The sequence below is a fragment of the Prorops nasuta genome, unplaced genomic scaffold (genome assembly GCF_024137725.1).
Source record: "Prorops nasuta isolate Cenicafe-Biocafe unplaced genomic scaffold, Cenicafe_Pnas_1.2 PNAS00059, whole genome shotgun sequence".
NCBI lineage: Eukaryota > Metazoa > Arthropoda > Insecta > Hymenoptera > Bethylidae > Prorops > Prorops nasuta.
Window position 1 is genome coordinate 528,834 of NW_027116856.1, and position 25,067 is coordinate 553,900.

Consider the following 25,067-nt stretch of genomic DNA (forward strand, 5'->3'; position numbering starts at 1 on the left):
TTGCTGTTGTTCATCGTAGTAGTTGGAATAGATCTGGTAGTGGTTCTTGATCTGGGCTCGGGATATCGCAATCTTCCTACGGGATTATACGAGCCGCGAATACGAGAAGAGCTATTGCGATGACAGCAAATACTGCGCCTAAACTCTTTTCGAAATTTTCCTGTAACAAGAAACAAACAACGTTCAAATAATGCTTTAACTATTATATACCAATCGAATAATAAACTTTTCTTCCAATAATTAAAATAAAACTTCAATAATGGGTAGCCTGTAATGAAGGAGAGAAATATTAGACAAAAAATTCTTTTATATACGATCATTTATTTATTTTCCTAAGGAACACGAGAGCTCTCTTAAATCATCGAATACAGACTGGAAACGAATAAGAAAGATTGCGCCTAGAAATCTACGTTATAATTTGGTAAGCTCACCCTCTCTCTAAGCATATTCAATTTTCTGAGTATCGTTATCCTTGATTGTACTGGATCCGCCAAAGTTTGTTTCTGTCATTTCCAATCGCAAATGAATGCTACGAGACCTTTTCCTCGAGAGTTGAAACATCGAATGGCAGGAAGGCTCGCGACGAGCTTGCAAAGTTGGCCGATACCCGTTTGCTGTGTATGTGTAATTGCTCATTTGGGTTGGCCGCCGACCGCTCATTATGTTGCTAGTTTTGCAATCTCGGAAAGTACGCTTAAATTCTTTCCGAAATTTACCTGCAAACACAATCGAAAAATTTCTACTTTGTACTTTAGAGTGGAATGGACAAAACTTTAGTGATGCGAAATGTAATAAATGTATACAATACATCGCTTTAAATTTTCATTTTTACTAATCGTCATCGAATAATCTGCTTTTTGAGAGCAGGTAAATCGTGTTCCTTAAGAATAATAGACGAAATATTCAGTTTTTTGTTATCGACGTTACGAATGAGAAGTCTTTTTTTTTTTAACGATTATTTAAATTGCAGGAAAACGTATCCGTGTAATCTCTTAATGGATTAAGTATGATCGTGATAGCTCTACTTCCTTTGCTATTAGCTTGTCGAAAAAGTCATGACGCATTATTCAATCGCTTTACGTTATGAAAATGCGTCATGACTTTCCCAACAACCCGATAGATCAACAAAATCATTTTGACGGAGTAATATCGATTTTTTATTTCAATAACTCTACGTATAGAAGTTTGATTTTCAAAACGTCACGAAACTCTTTACCCATCTTTATTGTAACAATAAGATGTCCTTTGTTATGATTAATAAAGAAATTGTAATTATTGTCTATTATATTGATTATTTAACAGAACATGATAATTTCCCGTATCTTAAGAATTTTCTAGCGCGACTTTTTTAAACATATTTTTAATCCTATCATCCTATTTCTGTTTAATTAATAATTTATCTCGTTTCCTCGACTCCATCAACTTTATACAACACTGTGCAGTGGATGCATTTTGAGCATAGTAACATTAATTAAGGATAATCGATGCGTCAAGCGAGATCGTACGAGCACGCACATAAAATGTGAGATTGGCTTATCAATAGTACAATGAAATTGATAAGAAATAGAAACATTATATCTTTGAATTTTACCGCTCATGAAGTTGTATATTACTGGGTTAAGCGCGCTATTCAGGTAATATAGCCAATGTGATAAAGAATTTGTGAATAATAGCCATGGGTCTGCTGAGAGCTCAACGAGGTTCCTAAAGTAATCAGAGAAAATTATTATAATTATTTATATAGTGAAGAGTAACGCAATCTCTTAAAATAATTCATTACGTGTTTGTCATTAATTTATTAGAAAAAAATAATGTATTACTCTACTATACTGATTACGTGGACAGTCAAACAGCATAGAGCAAAGGTAAGAACAACAGCCACCAGCATCTTGGCTGCTTTACGTCGAGATTTTAATTGGCCCTCGGGATTTCCACCTCCAGATTGAGGTATTTCGCTCATATGGCACATTCGAGTGGACACTGCATGAAACATAATTCAAACGAATAGTAAAATCACGTTTTGGTAAGTTTCAGCATTCGTTAAGATTTTAAAGCAATAAAATAGCAAGTAATAAGACAAAAAACAGAATAATCATTAACAAAATTAACTAGCTAGAAAATTATAAATATTTTACAGTTTATAACATATATTTATTTAATTACAATTGTGTCCTGGAATGTTATTTCGCCAAAGAACTCGCACTATCTGCCAGTATGCGACGCTCATGAAAAGTAGTGGTCCAATGTACAAAACGATGAATTTAATTATCAGGAAAGTTGCGACGGTGTTAGGCGCCCAGCCTACGTATCCGCATTGAGTCAGTAGAATAGTGTCGTCTATTTCCGCTTTCTTTGGCTTGTACGTACTCAAGACCAGCAGCTCTGGAGTATCTAAACAGATCAAGTGATAATTTCATTCAATGAAAAGCGTGTGGTGACTGATAAAAAATAATCCGTGCAAATTAATTACCGAACAACAATGCGATCACCCAAATAACGACGATTGCGACTTTTGCTCTTCCAGGTGTTGACTTGAATCTCAGCGGGAAGCATATAGCGTACCATCGGTCAATCGAGATGAACGTCAACGTTAAGACGCTGACGCATACCGAGACAGTCTGAAAATTGCGAAACAACGACACACACCCTAGATAAATTTCACGCAATGTTTTCTTTAAAATCTATAACAGAATTACGAGAGCAGAATTTTATTATATTTCCCCTTTTCCTGCTTTCGTTAAACGCAAAATTGCTGCGACTGGTGCGCCGAAGAAATTCATGCATCAGCTGAATCTAAATCCCAATCGTAGCAGAATTCAGAGCCAACGCAAAAAAGGACGAGACTGTTCGAAAAATAATACGTGCTTTGCTATTATTACAAACATTCAACGAGTTGCAATTATTTCTCGGACAATTAGAAACTGGCTTTGGTTCAAGGACGAAGGTCGAATATTTGTTATTATATATAATAGCTGTTGACCGACAGCAAAAACGCGTGCAGTTTAATGCTGATAAAACGAAAAGTATTCGCGGAGAGGCACGCGATCATTGGTACTTTATGCTAATAACGATGATGAGATAATAATAATAAGCGGTAAACCTCATCACTTTGCCATACGAGCTCTTTCGCGGTTTTCTATTTCGTATCCTATATATATATATATAGTGAAATATGCAGCGTTGTAAACTGGCAATTCGCGTCCGATGTTGGAAATTAGATCGCCTTAAGTTGTTTAATAAAAATCTTTCTTTCGTATATATTCATGCAGGTGTTGTAAATGTGTATTTTAATGCGTAGCAATTGCATATTCATTAGAGACGAATGAAAATAAATTAGAGGAAAACGGTTCGCACTATTTCTTACGAAGGTAGACTAACGATATAGGTTATGCGGCTTAAATGAGTAAAGGCAATCTATAAATAGACATTTTCAAATATTTGTCAGAAAATCCATTTTTAATTCTAGTATCGAGTCAATCATCCAAGAACGCGTCCCTTTAAAAGATCATTACACAAACACTTGGATATTACACTTTTCATCGTAAAAAATTCATCATAAACAATCTCGTGGAATTAAAAATATGGTGCACGATAAATTAATGTTTAGTTTGGAATTAGATTTCTTTGCAACGCAGGAAAAACGTGCTACTTGGACGTAAAAGATTGAAAGCGCTTTATGACTTTGAAAGTATTGTTACGCAAACTGTCACTTTGATTGAGCATCATTTTGATCATTCAGCATGCACTTCGCGTTAAGTGCTTTTTATCAGAGACGAAGCTCCGTTATACACTGCACGCCCACGCTGTAGTAGTTCTTATTCATCAATGCGGATAAACATAAATTTTACTGGATTTCACTGCCATTACGAGATAGAGATTGAGAGAGAGAGAGAGAGAGAGAGAGAGAGAGAGAGAGAAAAGTATATTTTATTGTTTATTTTTATTTTAAATGGAAGCGGTGGGGAATCAAAATTGATGACGTCATAAGGGGCCAGCGCCTTAGTCTTATGGATGTATAGCTGCGGCTGGGTAGGAGTTATGGGGTTGCAAGCAGCGTTACGTGGTCCCAAAGGCATAATCCACAATCACGAGGGAAACCTGTTGTGAGCTTTCTACCTCTACTATGTGTCTAGCGATTCTGATTCTAATTCTGTTCCCAGCACATGTGTCAGCACGTGCTGCTTCGATTAGTTTGTATCGACAGTGGTACGCCGTAGTTCGTCCGTGGAAAATGAATAGAGATTCTGTTGCTTCTGTGTGTTGTTACCTGCAGCCCTTTGTCTTTTGCCGGAACAACGCTTGTCTAATTAAACGTTACTCAATATCACTGCAAGGAGTCAAAGCCAAATGCTGTAACATTTACCTATACCTCCCCCCCCCCCCCCCATATCTTCCTGTTCCTTAACGAAGCCACTACGTATCGTACGATAAACGCGAGCCTGCAGCAGTTTCTCTCCCAATCAGATAACAAAACACCGAATTGGAAAAATACGAGAATCGACTATAAATTATTCATTATTGTCCCTTCGGCTTAATGGCGGTTTAATTCGGTACGACAAAGAGTGTCGCGAGATTATCGATGGGTCTTCGCGAACCTTCCCTGAAATCAGATGCAAATTCGATCAAGTATATTTCGAGTCTTCCATTTGCAAGAAAATGGAACGTGCCAGGGTAGCATCAGAATGTTACTGAATTGTCATGGTCCAAGGAAAATTTACGTAATACCGGCTCGACGATAAACATTAAAGCGAACCTAGCGAGTCGCCACTGACGATTACTCAGAGAGCAATGGACCATCAATTTCCAGAGCAATTGCTGCTGCACGACGTGCTTATCCCACGGATGTTTTCATTTTTGTTGTTTCCGAGCTACACACAAGCTGCTTACTACGCTACCCCAACCCTTTCTCTTCCGAGCTTTCTTCGACCTCAGTGACACTCTCCACGACAATCTACGACTATTCTCAACTCGTATATCATCATTTGACAAATTCAACGACGACTCGACTAGAATTTCATGAATTTATCCCGCGAACAACGTCTAAATTGCAATAAAGCAGAAAATTGTTTCCCCCTTAAACAGCGAGATTCAATTGAGGTCATATAATTATTCATCGCAGGTTTTTTCACCGGTAATTGCTTTCTAACTTTAAAACGACCAGTTTTATTGCCCGGAAGCAGAATGGTAATAAGAGCGAGACGTATAGATAAGGGGTTGCACGGATACACGAGGAATAATCTCTTCTTTTTCTTATTTCCTAAATTTAAATATTGACATTATTTTTGGATCGTTGGTTCGTCGAGGAATCTCTACTACTTCCTCGCTACTATACCGCTGGACCCTAGTACCACAGTCAATTAATTTCTCTTTCGATATCGTTTTATCTCTTTGAATATTTATAAACAACCACGTGTGACCTCGACAATAAAGTATATGTATGCCAACCCTCTCGGTAAAGACATCAAAATTTTATATCACTTTTTTACAAGGCATGGTACAGTAATTTAGTGGTACAGCTACAAGAGGCCTGCAATAGACGAGTGTAAGATCATATATTACATCACGATACACTAATACACAACAAAGAACAGTGATATAAATTAAATGTAAATTACAATATAATTCAAATGCAAATGTCGTTAATTGATTATATTAATTATACTGTGTATCTGTAGTCAAATAAATTATACTTGTAAATGTATGTATAAATTAATAAAAATAAAGCACGTATGCTAATGTTCTTTACAGCGCTGCTCATCAGCTTTGTATTTGCAAACAGATCATATAATTTTCGTATATGGAGGAACATATGCGTGCTTAAATTACGCGTATCAATTGTTTAGATTGAAAAGTATATTCGTTGATAAAATCAGTTATCAGAGAAGGGAAAGGAATATTAATGCGTTGTTAATATCAAAGATGAAAAGCAATAAAAAAAGACGTTAAGAGGAAAAAAAATGGCGTTTTGTTTTATTAGAATAGTAATATACTTTGTTTACGAGGTAATCGTCCTGTACCTAAGTACGGCATGATTAAAGACCTTGGATAAAGCTCTTCTTAAGCATCAGAATTGGAGCATTCGTGCAAATAATTCTGGAGCCGATACCGTCTCCTCAATCTCAGACTAAAGGGACCATCTGAGAGAGTCCATAGAATCTCTTACACTATCGAAGAGAAACGAAACTTTCGGATAATTCTCTCGAAGGAACAGAGGCTCCTGAACATTTTGAAAAACTGATTCCCTTGAATGAAAAGTTTCAATCTAAAACAAACAAGTTGCAGAGTACACGAGTCATTGTTACTTTGCGGATCATTTAATTTACCACTTTGGAATCCAATTAATCTTCCGTCGCGTTGTGGTTTTGGAAGATTTATCACAGCGGCTCAGAATCTGACGAGAGTTTGAAATAGACACACAATTAGGGTTGCCAACTAGTGGTAGTTGGGATAATTGTGATGGTTACGGTTTGTGCAGTTGAGGTTTTTTTGTGATTTAAGTTGTTGATATATCGAATCGTGATTAATATACTTAATGGGAATAACAATTAAATTGAGCAATGAGAAACAGTGACGCTGTGCAAACCGTAAATTATCCTAGTAGACACTACTGGTTAACAATCCTATTAAACATAATCCCTTAGATTTTCCGATCCCCGTATAATATATCATTGAGTGCACGAAGGGACAAGGTGAGAAAGTAATTTAAAGGCGTGGATTGTATAAATAATTATGATCTTGGCACTTTCGAAGTTTATGCATGACTACAGCTTATACACTCGGCACGAAATGTTCTGGTTACGCAATCCGATTACTAATAAGTATGGAACGTCGTGGATACCTCGATCGAAGGAGGATCAATACGTAAAAGCTCAAGTGGTGTTCGCGCCCCTTTACTCCGAATCTACCGACGACATATATGCCAAATACAGTTGTGAGGGTTCGATGGATAGATAACTGCGATTTAATTAAAACGTGATCTACTTTGTGTATGCTGCACAAATACCCACGAAATCATTTCAAATTCGATTTGTTAAGAAGCAAAAAAAGCACACAACTATATGGTACTTCTACGTGAGATAGTCACGTCTACTAATTGAGATTGGAAAAAAACACGTGAAAACTTTTACTAGAAAATAAAAGAGAGATCTTTTCCGGCTCGCCAAATATTGACGATAAAAATTATCCTAAGGGATGATGGTGAATTGATTACGTTTATTAAATTTTTACACTATATATACCTACATTTTGTTATAACGCACTTTGATTATGTTTGAAAATTTAATTTACACTTTTTAATCAGTTTTTATATATCACTCTTATAATTATTAATTTCATTTGTTCATTTGTTTATTGTTGACTGTAAGACGTAGAATTTCAGAGACAATAATCTCATTGAAAATTTTTTGACTTAGTGGAAACTTGAAAACACTCTGCTATACAAGGACTGTTCTATTGATTTTACCAAATATCTATTATATAAAACAATTAATATTCAATATACGTGAAGCAGTTGATTTAAATAAGATGCGTGATCCGAATTAATATAACGCTCTAGATGCAGCATAGCTGCAAGTCGACTTGGGAATACTTCGATACATTTGTTAGTAAGTTAGTTCGAAAGAGTGATAAAAAAAACGATAAATATTAAAACTTGGTTCCCCTCTTTTCATTCAGCATTATAAGCTATAAAACATGTTATCTCTCGCACAATTGTATAATTTACCGTAGACTAAGCTCGGCCGAAATCTAACAAAAACTTATAAAATGTATAAATAATAATAAAAGTGCCCAATTTCCTTATTGATTTTCAATTCTGTATTGAGAAAACTACTCTTTACTTTATTTAAAAAATGCCTGCTATAGATTCTTTAGAATGATATACATTCAGATACAAGAAAATAATTAACTGATTGAATTTTTAAAAATAAAGTAAAACCGCAAAACCTCAAAATATTAAAGGTTTCAAATGTTAAGCCCATGCACGATGAAACGTACTGAATGTAAGCTCATTATCGAAGATTGCGCTGAGCAAAGAGTGGTGAAGCAATTCCGGGCTAGCGTGTCTTTGAAAAATTCATAGGTACGATTAAATACAGAGATAGATGCGTATTCCAAGTGAAATATCATTTTTCATGGATGAGCAGCGATGTTCACCTTTCCGGATGCAGGCTCGGAAAAGATACGAAAGCACTCGACGTGTTTGCAGTTAGATGGTTCGTTATCCGCGACTTTCACAATCCTTTTTCCGGATTCTCTTCATATCCTTCCACCGTTCAATCGCACGACCTCGTTTTCCGTCCAGTATAGTCGCTGGTCTATTCTGTCCTGAGGCCACTGATAATTACGAGCTTAATAACGCCCAGAACTCCACTGCGTGGCGACTGAATCTCTTCTCATTGGGAAAAGTCGATTCCGGAAAATTCGTTAATAGTCTTGTGTATTGAAACATTCTTTCGCTTATTTTCCCCCGTGAAAATTATCGGTACTCGAACCTAAACATATAAAAGCTTCGAAATCCTTGCAAAATTGCATAAAAAGGAAATATAATAATTATGACCATCAAGGCTTTTCTTGCAATGGTAACAGTCAGTTATTTATGTTTTGCACTTTATTTTAGCTCGATGGGACTTGAGGGAGGCGAGCAATAACGGTAGAGCGCAAATGTCACATGCTATAACGCAGAGTAGCATGTGCGTTGGCGAGTTGAACGAATAGCAGGAAAAAAGGAACGAAGAGGAATCGAGCAGCATGCTTTTGTCAGGTTCTGGTAGAGTGTTGGTGTATATAGTAAATTTCTTGTCTTAAATAAAATTAGAGATAATTTTTCAAAAGATTATTTCCAGGAGTTGGAAAGTAATTATATATATATTTTATAGAAAAATATGGCAGTAATACATCGAAATATCGTTTCGCTTCAGAAATTACATGCAGGAGCGAGAGGCACGTAGTAGTTGCATTTATCGTGTATCATAAGCAGCACGCGTGTATGTGCGGTTGTAAGTAATTTAAACGCCACAAGTACTCCCGTCGGACTTTCTAGTAGTATCGGCTACTCTAAAACCGATAATTACCAGTCCTTCTGTAAAGTAGTTTAAGCTCTAGAGAATTTTAAAGTTGGTCAGTTACCCAACCTTTGCATCATTGAAGTGTAACGCAGTGCAAATGAAGCGTAGAAACTTCCTTGCCTGGCCCTATATCAAATTACGTAATTATGATACTATCGGCGTTAAAGAGTTGATTTAAATTAAGTTGAATGGAAATTAATTATCATTATAACAGTTTAAATAAAATAAAAGGTTATAGGTCTAGGAGAAGTATATAATCAAAATATAATACGAGATTCTTTTTGGCAAATATTGATTCGATGAATAAATCTTAGTAATCGTATAATTAACTGCACTGCTTTATCGTTAGAATTTTAATGTATTTTTAAAAAGCATTTTTAGATTAGTTGCCAGTAAAATATTTGAAGTTTGTTACAATAAGCTTCCCAGTGAATCACTTTAATACATTCAAACTTATTTGAAAAGTGAAAAGCTTGAGTTCTCTAAGGATAATAACTTTAAGAAAAACTCTCGATAACTATATAATTATTCAAACGTATACGTTCCAAGTCTTAAAGCTAAATGGACGGGGGGACGTTGATCATCGACTAACTGAGAAAAATACTATAACTAGCGGTCACTTAAGAGACGTCGCAAATTTATACATTTTTCAATTGGATATTTCCTTTCTCTGCTCAAATAATGTTCCGGAGAGTTTGAAGAGAAATATTCCCTCGCCAAAGTAAGCAAAGAAAGATGATTGGATAAAAATGTAACTTTGTAACGTTACAGCACGTCTAAACTTTCCTCAAATTGAGAGGCTAGAAAAATGATGAAAGCTACTTATGGAAGCTTTCGATTCAAAAACAATATCTTTTTCCTCCTTTCACGATAACATTCACCGCGAGAAAGATTTCTCACGTAATACGATGGTAAGCAAAATATAATTACCAACACGAGATTAATCGTTATTGTCGAAGATTTTTCGAGATGTCTTATTAGAAAATTAAAGATATTCTGCGTTGTTGCTTAATATTCAGTAACGGTGTATTAACGCAATTGTATTGCATTTCATTTTACTGCCTAATTATATGACGATCAACTTATACATATATATATATATATATATATATATATATATATCGAGCTCCCACCACAAATGTGCGTGGGAGATTTCCCAGGGAGATTCATTATCACGTTTTAACATAGATTTGGTCGATCATAATGAACTGGACGCGAGGAGGTTCCATCGTTCGTGCATTAAACTATTCAATCTAAAATATGACTTTGACACTTCTACAGCACCGAGTGAAAATAATATAAGATTAATTTTTGAATAAATAACATACATTTTTATTAATTCTCAGAGACGAGAATTGCGTCGCAAATAAACATTCGACTTAAAGTTTAATTTGCAGAATCAGCACAAGGCTTATGATGTTATTGCCATATTAATGGCCAGCTCTTTGGTTTTATGCGTTATCCGTGAAAACATGCACTTTCCTATGCTCCCATTCCATTTCGTTCCGTTTCCGTTTGTCCACATAAATACGCCATAGAAATAAAACCAACAAAACGGCTCATTTTTTTTTTAGTTACTTTTCATCGTTATTCATCATAATTGCAGCTTTTATATAGTGTACGAGCATTTTTTCCTTTGATCGTTTATTTCCATCTCATCTTTCGTGATGATGTCTGTGGTTCTATTTTATACAAGGATCCTTCGTTTTCTCTATAGTTTGGAATAGATAATACATGTATAGACATTAGATTAATTTATCGACTCTGTTTATATTTTCGCAACGTGTACTTATAACTGATGGCCAGCTTTAAAAGGTTTTGCTTTGATATATGCAATAGATCATTATTTGGAAAAGTAGCAATTATGCTCTGTGAGGTACATGTTAAGTGTCTAACGATAAAGGGGGTTGGGTGGAATGAATTATCTGCTTTTACGTGAGCAAAGCGAAAATAGTGAGATGTGACGGTAACGCGATGACCCTATTATATTATATTTGCAATGATGATGGAACCATTTATGCTGTTCATCTTTGACAGTATCTAAGTAAGGGTAGCTTTGTCTCTTTGTTGGTCTACTAAATAGGTAATAAAGTCGTTAACGACGAACGGTAGCGACCGATGCGTTGCTATATTGAAGCTCGTGCAATATATGGGAATTTTTCCCAACGACCGTTTTTATGCAGATAATGATCATTCGTCGACACTGGGCTTTACAAAGAGTGACCCTAATTATGTACTTTTCCTACGAGTAGATCAAAAAATATGCACTTTTAAGTGGCTTTCGATGCAGTTTTAATCGTACGTTTACATTGATTCTGGAAAATTGCAATATATTCTGAAATTTTTATATTTTGTGTATATTACAGAACTGCTATATACTTTTACAAAAGCTAAAAGTGCTTTTCTTAATATTTTTAGCAATTATTTCTATTAATTTCGTATGATTGTAATTAATGTTTTAATTTTTTTCTAGAAAAAAAATTAGAAAACAAAACATACTTCAAATGCAATGTTGTATCAAATTTTAAAAATCTTGCACCATGCTGACTTTATCTCCAAATTCTATTTCAAAGAGTTGTAATAAGACTGCCAAAGCATTCGTGGAACAATGGACGATAAACCTACTTTAGATAACATCAAGTTAGGGTGGTGAAGTCGATAAGTGATAACCGTGAAAAGTGTAATGTATAATCCATGTAGGTATATATACAATGACTCACAGAAGCTTTATTATTCGTGTTTGCAAACACACCGAATTTACTAATTCAGTATAGTAGAGAGAAAGAGTACGAACTAAGACGCTTATTTGCCCTTTGATTCGTTTCACCGTAGATTAATTTTTTTATAGTTTTATTTACGTTCTTGCTATATAATTAATATATATTTAAAATCTGTATATTTTATGTAAGTGTTCATCACCTATTATCGAATGAACAACGGGATGAAAATTTATATATGAATGTATAACAAATGTAATTTAAAAAATGCAATTTTATACGTAAGGCTGATTAAAGGAGACCGCTAGGAAAGATAAGAATTTCGAACGTGCACCTAGTAACAATTTTTATTTACCACGAGCAATGAAAAAATTATATTAACACGTGCTGCGAGTACTCTATGCCAATACACAGTAAATTCTGTTAGTCCGTAAATATATTCGCGGTGATTCTCATAACAAGTTTAATTTACATTTGGGATCACACACATGCACGCTCTCGCCACTCACACTCGCCCACACACATGCACACGCGCGTGCGCGCTGTAGCTATATAGATTTAATGCAGTTATTATCCGGCGATACGAGAAAGTAAATTCTTCGACACATTATTCAAATCGTTTTACCCTCACACCCTCGTATCCACCGCACCCCCTCTCCTTCTCTTCATTACCAAAAACCGTTCTTAATCTAAATAAAAGAAATTAAATTGGACGTTTACCGAAAGTCAGTGAATTTTTAGTCTTACATTATTCCTACTCGGTAAATAAATTTAAACCCATAGCACTTATACGATTACATAGAAGGTACGCATTTGATACGCGTATAAGAGCCAAATTATATTTAGATTTTACTTCTCATTACGCGCAAGATCGCACAGCTTGCTGCGATTTCCAAAATAAACTGAATTCAGACCATAGGCTATATAAAAGCATTTGGGCCTATCCAAAGTTTTCTTCGGTCATCCTAAACTTTTCTTAATATGAAATTTTCTCCATACGAGCTACTGAAATTGTATATGCATCATTTTTTATTTTGTGCCATTTCCTTGACCCTTTCATCAAGCCTCCATTCAAAAAAAATATATATAACTATATATTTATAAATTTTTTGCGACCATCGACACACAGCGCAAGCTTCTCTATATGCAATGTACATTATCAGTATCAGAAGTAAATGTGAATAATTATTATAAGTTACAAGATGGCACTACACAAAATTTTAAATCTCTTTCAATCCTTTACACTCTTTATTTTTCCTGTATAATTTTTGTTGCTTCGCTTATAGCTACGTAATATGTGACTTTTTCGAAAACAATGCTTTTGTATGTACAAATTTTTTATAATGCGTGATTTATTATTAACGTCATTCATTATTATCACACGCTAAAATGTTAACATTCTTTGAACGAAAAGTCAGTGAGCGAACGCAGTTCAAGTGAGACGATATACCGCGTTTACATTCATAAGACTCTTGGCTTGGCAATTGCAGAATTTTTTCGTCCGCTAATAAGCGAGAGTTTCTATTGAAAATATTTTTCTCGGCGTCGGTTTATCACGTTATTCTACTACACGTGTACTACAGGAAATTGATTCCTTTATATTTCAGCTAACTTGACTCTGTATTTTCTAGGCAAAATTTATATACTGCGTTATACCACGGATAGAACGATTCAATTTCTTACACCATATAAATTTTATTTACTTTCCTTAGAGCAATTCCAATTAATTAAAAACGTGGTAACCGAGCTGGAAATTGCATACGGCTTTGGTTGGAGAACTTATTGCTTTGCACTTGATTTGCCGTTAATGGTCGAAATGTATATACTATGTTACTATATATATATATATATCAGGCGCAACTGTAAGTATAAAGGTTTTATTAGGATTTCGCCGACGTATACAGGGATCGATCATAAAATACTTTTTTATTGTGGATACAGAAGAACTGTCATTTCCGATCAATAAAGCATAAAAATATATGAAATACTATAAGTGAATTAATTAATTGTTTTACGATTAGCTATTGTATAATTGTTAGATAGCAAATCGATATTTGTGTAGTATTAGTAAAATAAACTTTGGTTTGTAAAATAATTAAGGAGAACAACAGTTATATCAATATTATATATAGTTTTAGAAATCTTATGGAAAACTCCAGGTGCTGTATTTTACTTAGAATATCACATGAACACTCTCCATTTGTAATGATTTGGGATGACTAATGTCGAGTATCGAAACTGTCGACTGCGAGAGTAAGTTTCCAATTTATTCAACTCTTAATTAGTAAGAATGTCAAATAATTGTAAATTATAGGGCAGTATTCATAGTCTGATCTCTCATCTTATTCAAACAAATAACACAGACCGTCTTAATCATAGATTATTTTTTTTCTCTACAGGTTTTAGACGATATAGGAAAATCGATGTTAAAGACGATAGTCTTATAAGATAAATATCGATCATATATGCATCTTTAAGTTGATCTGTATCAATAATTCATCAGCTTACATCATACATTAGAAACATTAAGGGCTGTTATAACAGTTTGATTTAGGCAGGATTCGTGTATAAACTAATATGCAAAAATCTGAAGTTTTGATTGTCAACACTGACACACGTGGTCAGATCTTACAAATTGGACCAATTTTCCTCATTATATTGTTACAACAAAATTTGCATAATTTGATTTGTATTGCAGTACCTTTATTACCAGTATAATACGAATTAATCTTAAGCCACCCTTTGGTGGAGGCGTCGGTGCAAAAATGGCAGCCAACAGCCTCACGTTCACAAAAATTACGTACTGGGTATGTCTTGATAGCCATACCCCGCCGGTCCGATAACGAACCAACGCGCTATTGAAGTAGCGAGCACCCTTTTTAAACAAGACTCTCATCGCCGTGCTAGGATATATAATTTCGAATGCATTATAATACTCGAGAAAAGCTTCTTCGCATGGCCATCTAGCGGTTTGAGCTTTGAACTAAAATCACCGTTTACGCTGTTGCACGTAATACGCGTACTAGCATTCGCGTGAATTAGAGAGTTAACCTCTACAGTAAAACTTTTTCTTTTAAGTTTTATTACAGTTTCCACTATTTAATTATTATTTATTTATAATTTAGTCAATAATAACGTGTTGTATTATCACGCAGTATCGTATTGCCGCTCGCGAGAAGAAAAATATTTTTATTATTATTGCTTTTTTTTATTCGAAATTGAGCGCGCACAATGATGACCTTGATAGCATATTAATATTGCGTCACCTGCAGCAGTTAGCGAAAAGTTTGAACGTTGGATGGAGAGTTTCTGACGCGGTCATATGTTTTGTTATCTATTAAATCGTCCATATATTAATTCTCAAATTTCCACTATGACGGCCGCGTTGAGCGATAATTCTATTGAAAAGGTAAAAAGTTAAAGGAATATTTCACCTCGCTCCATTATGATTGACCGTGTCACCGGAAATTTAGTCGAAAGGTACCTGAGCCAAAGAGGAACTGCCTTAAGCGAATTACGGAAGCTGTAGGAAGCTACTAGGTTTTTTAGCTCTTCGTTGTCGAATAAAAATGTTTATCGAAAAATTTAAATCGCTTTGACGTCGACCGTCATAGCTATAAACATAATCATTTTCAGTATTTTTATTTCTACTAAAAAAGAGAGACAAAGATAGAAAAAATTATAGATCGACAATTTGATAAATCATTGACATCGAAATGATAATAAATTCGACAGTGTGTAATATGAATCAATAAATTAAAGCCACAAAATAGAAGCTGAGAAGTTGATATTTTTTGCATCTTTCAAAGTAGCATTTATAAAAATTAGTCGAGAAATTAAAATAGATGAGAAGGTGCGTTTAGAGCAGTCCAAACAGGAAACTCGCAAAGGAAAACTAGAATGAAACATTTATTTTCTATATACTATTCTAAACTTAATCGTTTATATTTTCTATTTTAAACGTATCTATATACACACGTATATACATATGTACCAAACTATTCTCAAATAATACATATCATTATTGCTTGCTGGTATATTTACTTTTGCTACAATAATTAATTGGAAACAGATTGCACGAATGTTTAATTCCTCAAACTTTATCAGAAATTCTTTAGACCGAACTTTCATCATATTCTGATTGTTCAATACTACACGCTCTCGAATTTAATTTAAACGTGAAAAACGTAATATCCACTGTTTTCTCAATAACCTAATACAACCCTCGAATTAAAGTAAATTCTTCAACGCGTGCTTCTTGTACACCGATGCAATAAATAAGTGTAGCACCTATTTCCCTACAGAAAAACCTAATCATCCTTTAATTCTTACAAAATAAGAAAACTATCCCTATAGAGTTTTATAACGGAAGCTACGCGAAACAAATACCTAAGCATAATTTTATTAGTTTCAAACTTTGAAGGAAAATCAAATAAAAAATTACTCTCTTTGGACGGTTTTTCATTTATCATATCTGTCTCCATTCTTCCATTAACTTTTGTTTGCTTTAATCCTACATACTATGCATATCTGTGTTACAAAAAATGACAGAACGGCTATATCTGACGCGATTGAATTGTTATTTACGATATCGAATCTATTGGAAAACAGGCTTAAAAACTGAAACATTGATGCGTGGTACGTTTGGTAAAACAGTCATAAGAGTAAAAAGATAATATGATTTTAAGAGAAGAGACACTACATGCGTTATATATATGCTAGAGTCTTACCTGAAGATACGGTATGATTTTGCAGAGCACGAGTCCTAAAAACCATGTCTCGGTAACGTCCCACAAAACCGTAGGAGGTAAACAGATGAGAATAACCATTAAATCGCCAATGGCCAAATTAACGATGAAATAGTTGGTGACATTTCGCATCGAGTGGTTCCGGTACACGGCTATGCATACTAGGGAGTTACCGACTAGACCAACCACAAAAACCACCGTATGAAGAACAATCAAAATCCAATCGGAGAGTTTCGGCGTTACGTAATTTATTAAATCTTCAATGGTCGTTTCTGTCGTCATATTTTCGTAATCCCAGTCATACCCAGGCACATAGTATTGTGGATCGTCATTGGCATCGATTGAGAGTGACGTCGTAGTCATTGGCCAAACGATTAACACGACTCTCAAAATATTCATGAAAGATCTCATAAAGAAATCTTGCTGTTTCCTTGTATATGCAGTAATAATTTGTACAGGCCTCGAGTGCAACCAAATAATTTTTATCTTCTCTTATTGTTGCTCCACATAACGTGTACGAGTGAACTTATAAGTAAACCGTAAATACAGCTTAATGAGATTCTCAAGTTTAATGAACCTGTCTTTGGAAGGTGCTTCAGTTTTTCTTTGATTCGTGAATCATTCTAACTCTCGTGTAGTCAATCTGATCTGCGCGCTTGCGCGTTACTTTATTGTCCAAAACGTGACAAAGTCATCCACTTAATTTGTTTTTTTTTTTAATTAATAATTTCTCGTCGATATTTATCTTTTCTGCATTCTTAATCCTGTAATTCGATTCTGATAATTTTTTCCAATATTTCGCTTGTCAAATAGTCAAATCTTGATAGAAGTGTTTGATTGATCCAAGAGAAAGTGTGATGATCCTTGATTAATTGTGTTTTAGGATTTTTTCGTGCAATGTAAAATTATTTCTTTTTGTCATAACCAATAAAATCTCTAATTCTACGTGGGATCTATTCTCTACTGAGTCTACTGTATTTATGCAATATCTTTACATGATTAGTGCATACTGACTTGTACAGTAAAAATGTCTAGGGGTGGATATTTCTTCTTTGATTTAGAAAAAAAAAATGTCTAGCGTTAGTGGAGACTTCAATTGAGATATATGGATTTTTGCTTTTCCGATGAAAGTCCGAGTCACCTCACTCTCATTTCTCATTAATCGGTGGTAGTAAAACGTTGGAGACTCGTGCGTGTTCCTTGGCAGTTCGATGTTTCTCTCTTGGAATCGTAAAAGTCATTTCTTCTAAGTTCCCACGAGGCGAACCATGCAAAGGATCTTTCTATCTCATCTTCATTCAATTTGAAAACACATTGGGTAAATAACGTATATGTACTGAGAAGATGAAATTCGCTGTCCATTTATCACAAATATACATTAACTGTTAAAAAATGTATGGCAGATATAAAACGTCAAGTTTCGAAATGCTGCCAACGAAACTGTTTCAACAATTTTTACAGAATATATTAAAAATATCGTGGAATATTAATCCTCTTTATATCTCAGACACACCAAGAAACTAAAATCAACGAAAAAATCATTTCCTAATGGCAAAAAAAATCACTTTACCCTTGTACCTATAAATGATCAGTCTTGCTTATTAAAAAATACTCGATACGTCCGAGAAAAATGAACGTATCATTTTGCCACTATTACTGAAAGTATTATGGATTAAGACGAATTTTGACAGGCGGTTTGCTGCTTGAGATGTACTACTATTATTGACGTCGAGTGATAAATGATGAAGTATTGCAAGACACGCTTAACTACTGACAATAAGGATCATGCCGATTTTGGTCTGGGGTTGAGATGAACGCTTCACCCTAGTGGAAATACATCCCCTAAGCTTAAGAGCCTAAGCCTCTTACATTTTATTAATTCATTGTTCGTGCAAAGATAAACCGAAAGAATACACGGGACATTGGCTGTTGAGGCGCTTTCGTAAATATTTTATAACGTCTTAATTAAATATTGTAGCGTGAAAATTGAAATTTAATATTTACTCAGTCCTTCCCCATAAATTGATACAAAAATTGTTAAAACTGCGACAACATGAAATTAATTTTAAAAAAATATATAAATTTGCTAGTTATCAAGTGTGAACCATTGGATGTTTGATTCTATTTATATATATATACACACACACAAGCCTGATTTTATTCATTTGCCTCGCGTCTCTCCGACTCTTCGCTGTTTCTCTTTCGGCTCATATTTTTCATTCGTCAACGTCTAGAAACTTGTTGGACTCTCGCTGCAAAACTTAGACAAACTGGATCGCGTTCGCGAAGGGCACGGAAGTGATGAGAACGAATGACACAGTAACTTTGATTAATTACTTGGACGGGAGATACAATCATCTTCCTCCTCCTCGCCTAATTTTTATCCTAATCCCATTAAACGTCGATCAAAGATGATTTTCCGGATTGTCTGTGGAAGCAATCGAAACGTTGAGAAATGATTATAAAACCCCTGTGTAAAAACTTAGAGACCCCATAGAGACAGTTGAACAAAATTGATCGTTGCAATAAAAAACCATTTTTCAATTATCAAGCTACAGATCCAAGTTGTAATAGCTTCGAAAGTAATTTACGATCGAAAATATTTTATAAATGAAACATCCAGACGGTTTGGTAAAAAATGAAGAACAATGACTGCAATATCGTAAATAACGTACGTGCTCTGATTAGACACCTGTGGCGTATCAGACAATTTTTAACAGAGGCCATTATTGTTTAACAATTACTCATCTATCATTAATTTCCTTTGCAAACTCTTGCTGCTCCAAATGCTTGCGCTGCTCGTGAAGTGAGTTACAAGTTAATAAAAAAAGCGCGGGTAAAGAGTTCTAAGGACGTCAAGAACAGTCGAAGCCAAAGGGTCGTTGATAAACGTCGAGTTACGATTAAAATGACACAATGATGAAGCACATCTTTTTTTGCCCAATCGACTGAAATTCAATGTTCATATCAGCCTCGCGTTTGGCCATCGTTAAGCGCGAATATTTAGGCCTCGTAAGTGACCAATGCAGATTTACATTTTTTATTTTCCAGCAGATCCTTCCAAACGTATCTGACACGTGTTAAGAGAGTGTGAGTCTAGCATCGATTAATCACAAGCGTGTCAGAGGATTCCGCGTGTGTTACTATCGTGATGCGAGCATCATGTTTCGTCAATGGTGCGTCGTTTATAAAAGGCTATGGAAGAACCAACTGGGTATAAATTATGGAATTTTAATGCCTCGATGATTTGACGGATGAAACGTATATAATTTTATATAACGGTTAACCAATAGGACACAAGGTTCTATTATTTCCCATTTGGGACGATGAATGAAAGTTCTGCCAGGATTAATTATACTCCACATTATAGAAAGTGTTAATGCAATCCTGTAATCTGGTCGAAGCTGCATCATTAGCAATTAATACCAGAATGACAATTTATGCATAAGAAATATTTATAATATTATGCATAAGGAGAAAAAAGGTCAACACACAACAGCACGTTACGTGTTTGATACAATGACACGGCACAATGGCAACATATACCAAAACATTAACATAACAAAATGATTTTCCCTTTACTCTCTTCAGCTACTCGTCTCCCGTCAAGGAATGACTTAAAAGCTGCTCAGTCTGACTTGGCCACCGCAATTGCAAGAAACTCGAGTTAACGAGCAACGCTGAAGAAGGATGCCACGAGCTTTTCCTAAACCTTCTCAACTGCAGCATTCGTTGAGGCATCGGATTGCTTTGAGTTTAATTATGATACGCCACGGTTCTCCCCAATGACACCGTGGAAGCACCAAGGATACATATATACATTTCTCTCGGGGGCTTTGGACAATTTCATATACTGGAAATTCATGGATAGCACATAATTTTGCACAGTTCTAACTGTACAACGATACCGGAGCAATATATTTGATTAAAAAAAACGAGGAAAACTGATCATTTACAGGAGCACTCACTGAATTACAGCTATAAAAATTTCTTACGAGCGCCGACGATTGTTTGGTCGACCGGTATACACGCCTTCTTACTTTTCGCGCATGTTGCATCGAGCGAGGATGAGGACGAAGAGGTGATAAGAGGAGAGGGGAGAGTTTTTTTTCTAAGAGAATTTCACTGACGAGACTGAAAATTTATACAGAGAAATATATATATATATATATATATATATGTGCGATATGTGGGTCTGTTTTGTTGCTTCGGTGAAAAAGTATATATAGGAGCGCTGAAAATTTTAGGTCCGGAGTAGGTGCGAACGCGTCGACGGGCACCGCAGAACTGAGGATGGCCGAGAGGACTAACCAAGGTGCGTCGTTTTGACGTGCTGTGTGCCGGTGCTTGCTCTGCTCGTTGCTGGTTACTGCTTTCTGCTCGACGCCCATAGGAAAAGGTACGTTCAGCGTTCAGCATGGATATCAAAGCACGCCGTCTCTCAACGCTCTTTAAATTTCACGCTGTTCAATTCTGCTCGGCTTGCCTCGGCTCCACTCGACTTCGCTCGACTCCAGTCAACTTGATTCTCGACCCCGATAAACTTGGACCATGGATGGAAATCGCATTATTCTTCCTCTCTGCCAACATACTTCAAAACCGACGTGTATTCCTTACACATTTTTTGCCTCGAATTTTCTATTTCATTTTGCCGAAGCTGCCAGCTTTTCTTGCATTTGTTTTATACCTTTCGGTGCACCCTACGTTTTGTTCGTGGCGCAAAATGTACAAACGTGTAAATACTTCAATTACTCGAGATATTTTTTATCTTTCGGGCATACTTTCACGAAGAAAATTTTCCTTATTTTTATATGCTAGCACGAAGCGCTTGATATCGAATTTTAATCAGCTGTTCGGGAAGAACCAACGAAGCTCGAGTGTTTCTTTGTAGAATCCTAGCAAACGGAGGACTGTAATATATTTTTAATGAAAAACATTGTTGAGAAAATATCGTAATTGATGATAAACTTGAGTCAAGGGCTCTATTTTTTAATAGAGAAGCAAAAAGTAGTCTGTTTTCTGTACTATATATATATATATATATATACCAAGTCCTGTAAAATTTTATGTTTCTCTTCTATTTGATTACTGGATCAAAAAGTATTGTTGTATTACACTGAGAAACTTTTTCAATAATTGTTCAATCGATAAACCATTTTTCATTGGAGGAATGATTAAAAAAATTGTTTATTGCCTGAAAAATGGTTGGAAAGTTTTATCTCGGCGCATGAACAAAAAATGTGTCTTTCTTCTTTTAGCACAGAAATAGGGATACGTGATATATGTGTTCGCATCAAAGGGAAACTTACATAGGGTGATGCGAGACGCGCGATATTATCGTGTTTTCATCTCACGTAATATTCTTCTCGCGCTAAGAAGATTTTGGTTAATATCGCGAAACAAATTTATACAAACATAGCTATAACATAAGACCCTCCGAAAGCTGTTCGACGCTGGCAAATGGAGATACTTGTATGTATGTATGTATGTATGTATATTTATACGAAGATTCATAAATCAAGAGTTACGATAAACTCGCTACTGAAGGTGAAAAATATTTGAAAATTCGGTCAGTGGAAAAAAGCAAATACCGCAATATTTTTATGCTCGGATAATAAACTATTAAATTCGAGCATTCTCTACTCTTATACAAATCGATTTACACCAGACATATACCATATACATATATATATATATATATATATATATACGAAGCGTGACGGTCGTTACTGCTTTTTCGACTCTGTCCGAGCAAGTCCAACGAACGGTCTGAAACAGCCATTTGAACCAATTTGAAGGTATGTAAGAAAGCTTTATCGTGCGATCATACGTCACGGGGCGGTCCGTATACTGGACAGTGTTAATCGACTTTAATGCTGCATTGGCCTTGCTTTATAAACAGTACGTGAAAGATTCAGAATGAGATAAATATAAAAATACCATTTGTTATGATTATTCGTTCACGGCATGATACCCTAAGTTAAACTTGTGTTTCCAAGCCGTACACCAAATGTAGTTTTTTTACCTGCACTCTGTTAAAACGAAAAATGATAGAAAGGTAAAATAGAAAAGATAGAGATAAATGTCAAAAGTGTATCGATAGCTTCCGAGTTGGTGCTCCTATATAAAGGATGGAACGGCTGTAATATTTTTGCTATTGCTCGCTTCCTTTTCATTACTTGATTAGTGATATATTACAAGGCTATCGACGAGCTTAGAGGAGGGATGAAGAATTTTAGGGGAGGGTATTAAATTCCACTTAAATACATACCATTCAGCTTACATAGCTGTACTTCTTGCTAAAAGGAAATCGAAAGAAATTCCATAGTGTACGTGATTTCCTTTACGTATCTTTTTTCTTTCTCCCCCTGGCCTGGCACGTTCATTCATCATCTTCTCATTCAGGAGCCTTTCAAGTTTGATCTTTCGTAATATGCGAACCTATCCTTTTCGCTTATCTTTATAAGCCACCTCGCCGTTTTATCATAATGAGAATTCTAAATACTCTATCGTTACGCCCTTTCTTAATAACCCTTCATGCTATAATTACCTTAAACGCGAGCAGTTGATACAGCGTTTATCCGGAAGTACTTGCATGCGAGCTAAACTCCTACTTAACTCCATTTACCAAGTTTTGAGAGAATTGCCTTTAAGTGGTTGGTTGTGTTACACTTTGGTTAGTACGAACGTGCAGATTTTAAGCATTCTTCGTGTTTTCTTTCCACACGCGTTGTCAAGTTTCAATTGTGTATGCTCTTAACGATTTTGAGAGTAACGTTTCACAGGTCTTGACAAAGTTTTAACTTTCCAGAGATTTTCCTCGACTCGCAGAGCTTTAAAAATTAGCTCATAACGTGGAGTGGAGTGGGACGTATGAAACAGAAACTGTATATGCCTTAAAATGCTGAAACGAAGTTAGGATTTTTTTTATGACGCAGCAGTATAGCGGAGTATGTCCATCGCTGATGAAAAACTTCAATTTTTTACTCTTGCCATTTTTTTTATAACCTTTTGTGAAAATCTTGTAAGGGAGGTGTTTTTACGCATTTTAGTGTATATGCTTTAGCCTTGTAGAACTATATACCACATCGTTTGCCGAATCAGGGCAAATCGGCTAGATATAATTTTACGAGAGGCCAGATTCTTAAGGACAAATGATCGATTACTTTTATACCGCAAAAGTTACCAGCTTTACTTCTCTGTTTCCCCCGTAGTAGGGCTGTGTTACGGCACAGAGAATGGAAAAGTCACACGTACAATGATTAATGAATGTAACTGCTAGTCGTAACTACGTGTCGTGTTTTCACTTTGAACAAATAGACGATAGTTTAGGAAAAGAGTTTGCGACAATATTGAAAATTTTCTTCAACAATATTTTCCCTTATCCAGCTCCCAGATCTATTATCTCCCTCTCACCCTCGTTTCCACCCTATGAAAAGTAGCATTACTGAATAAAAACTAACTTGCACAAGCGCGATAATAAAGTTGCGTTAAAAAATTAATGAATACTCTACAAACATTTGTCAGTTAGATTTAAAGAAAAGATATAGCAATAATATTTTGTTAAAAAAGTGAGAAAACAGTGGCTGTGGACTTTTTCCTCATTGCATATCAGAGTTAACATAGAAATTTACATGCATTATTCTTTCATGGAATATCAATTTGAGCAATTATTCACATTTATGGTTCTAATTTATTGCCTTTGAGATTTTAGCTAGATTTTTCATTAATTGCATCTTATCATTTTAATTGTTACTCTATTAAAATGCTAGCCTGCCTACTAAAAAGGGGAGTGAATTATCTTATTTGGATAATCGGATTTAGCGTTGAAGGATTGTTTTGAACGCAGAAACTGAATTGATTGCAATACGCGATCGATGGTTGATAAAAGGCAAAATAAAATCCGATTGTAAACGCGATTTAGATCAATACTCAAATAATGAAATTTTTCAAAGATTGAATTGTAAACGTATCCTTAAAATTTTGTATGTCCAAGTTTCGTCTGGCGCAAACGGATTATTACTACTTCTAAATATAAAGTGTAATTAGCGATTGTGTACTTTTTTATAGGAAATATCTTAATAGCCAGTGTCAGCTTGCAAAATTATTACTATAGATGGAATTTATAGAACAAACAATTAAGAACTCGAATATTTCAAGGAAAGTTAAAATGTATAACTTGGTGAATAACTTAATTGATTTTAAAGTTATAGAAGCGTGACTTTTAGATACAGTACAATTTTGACTAAATTATATAGATTATCGATAGAGAGTAGTACAAAATATTTTTAATTCTTTAGTACATTCTATCAGTATTGCAGGCTATTGCAGTCGGTCATTAATTCACCTTATAAATTATAAATTCGATCATTCAGCCACGCTTAATTAATCTTGCATTTGCTCGATGCTTGTTCTTTCATGCAATTCACCTTAGTTAAACTACATTTTTAAAACGTAGGAGCTATTAAACCGTAAAAAAAAGTTAATTAATCCCTTCTCATTTAATTTATTTATGATAAAAACTCATGTAAAAAGAA

At 35.0% G+C, this 25,067-nt stretch overlaps 1 protein-coding gene and 1 non-coding gene across 6 annotated transcripts; both read right to left on the bottom strand.

Annotated features, from left to right (window-relative positions):
* Window positions 1-21: 21 nt before the first annotated feature.
* Window positions 22-20,798, bottom strand: LOC136784478 (orexin/Hypocretin receptor type 1-like). Of its 5 annotated transcripts, none has more exons than XM_066745138.1 (8): window positions 20,526-20,798; window positions 16,513-17,776; window positions 2,471-2,618; window positions 2,164-2,391; window positions 1,821-1,980; window positions 1,592-1,704; window positions 432-716; window positions 22-160 (listed from the first exon to the last, which is right to left on the bottom strand). In XM_066745138.1, the coding sequence occupies exons 2-7, from the start codon at window positions 16,939-16,941 to the stop codon at window positions 439-441; spliced, it is 1,356 nt and encodes a 451-aa protein (XP_066601235.1). In that variant the 5' UTR covers window positions 16,942-17,776; window positions 20,526-20,798; the 3' UTR covers window positions 22-160; window positions 432-438. The 5 variants fall into 5 exon arrangements, with proteins under 5 accessions (XP_066601235.1, XP_066601234.1, XP_066601232.1 ...); XM_066745137.1 differs by having other exon boundaries at window positions 16,513-17,822; XM_066745135.1 differs by having other exon boundaries at window positions 16,513-17,912.
* Window positions 14,530-14,663, bottom strand: LOC136784523 (U11 spliceosomal RNA). Its single transcript, XR_010824423.1, has one exon. It is a non-coding gene; the product is annotated as a U11 spliceosomal RNA (small nuclear RNA).
* Window positions 20,799-25,067: the final 4,269 nt, after the last annotated feature.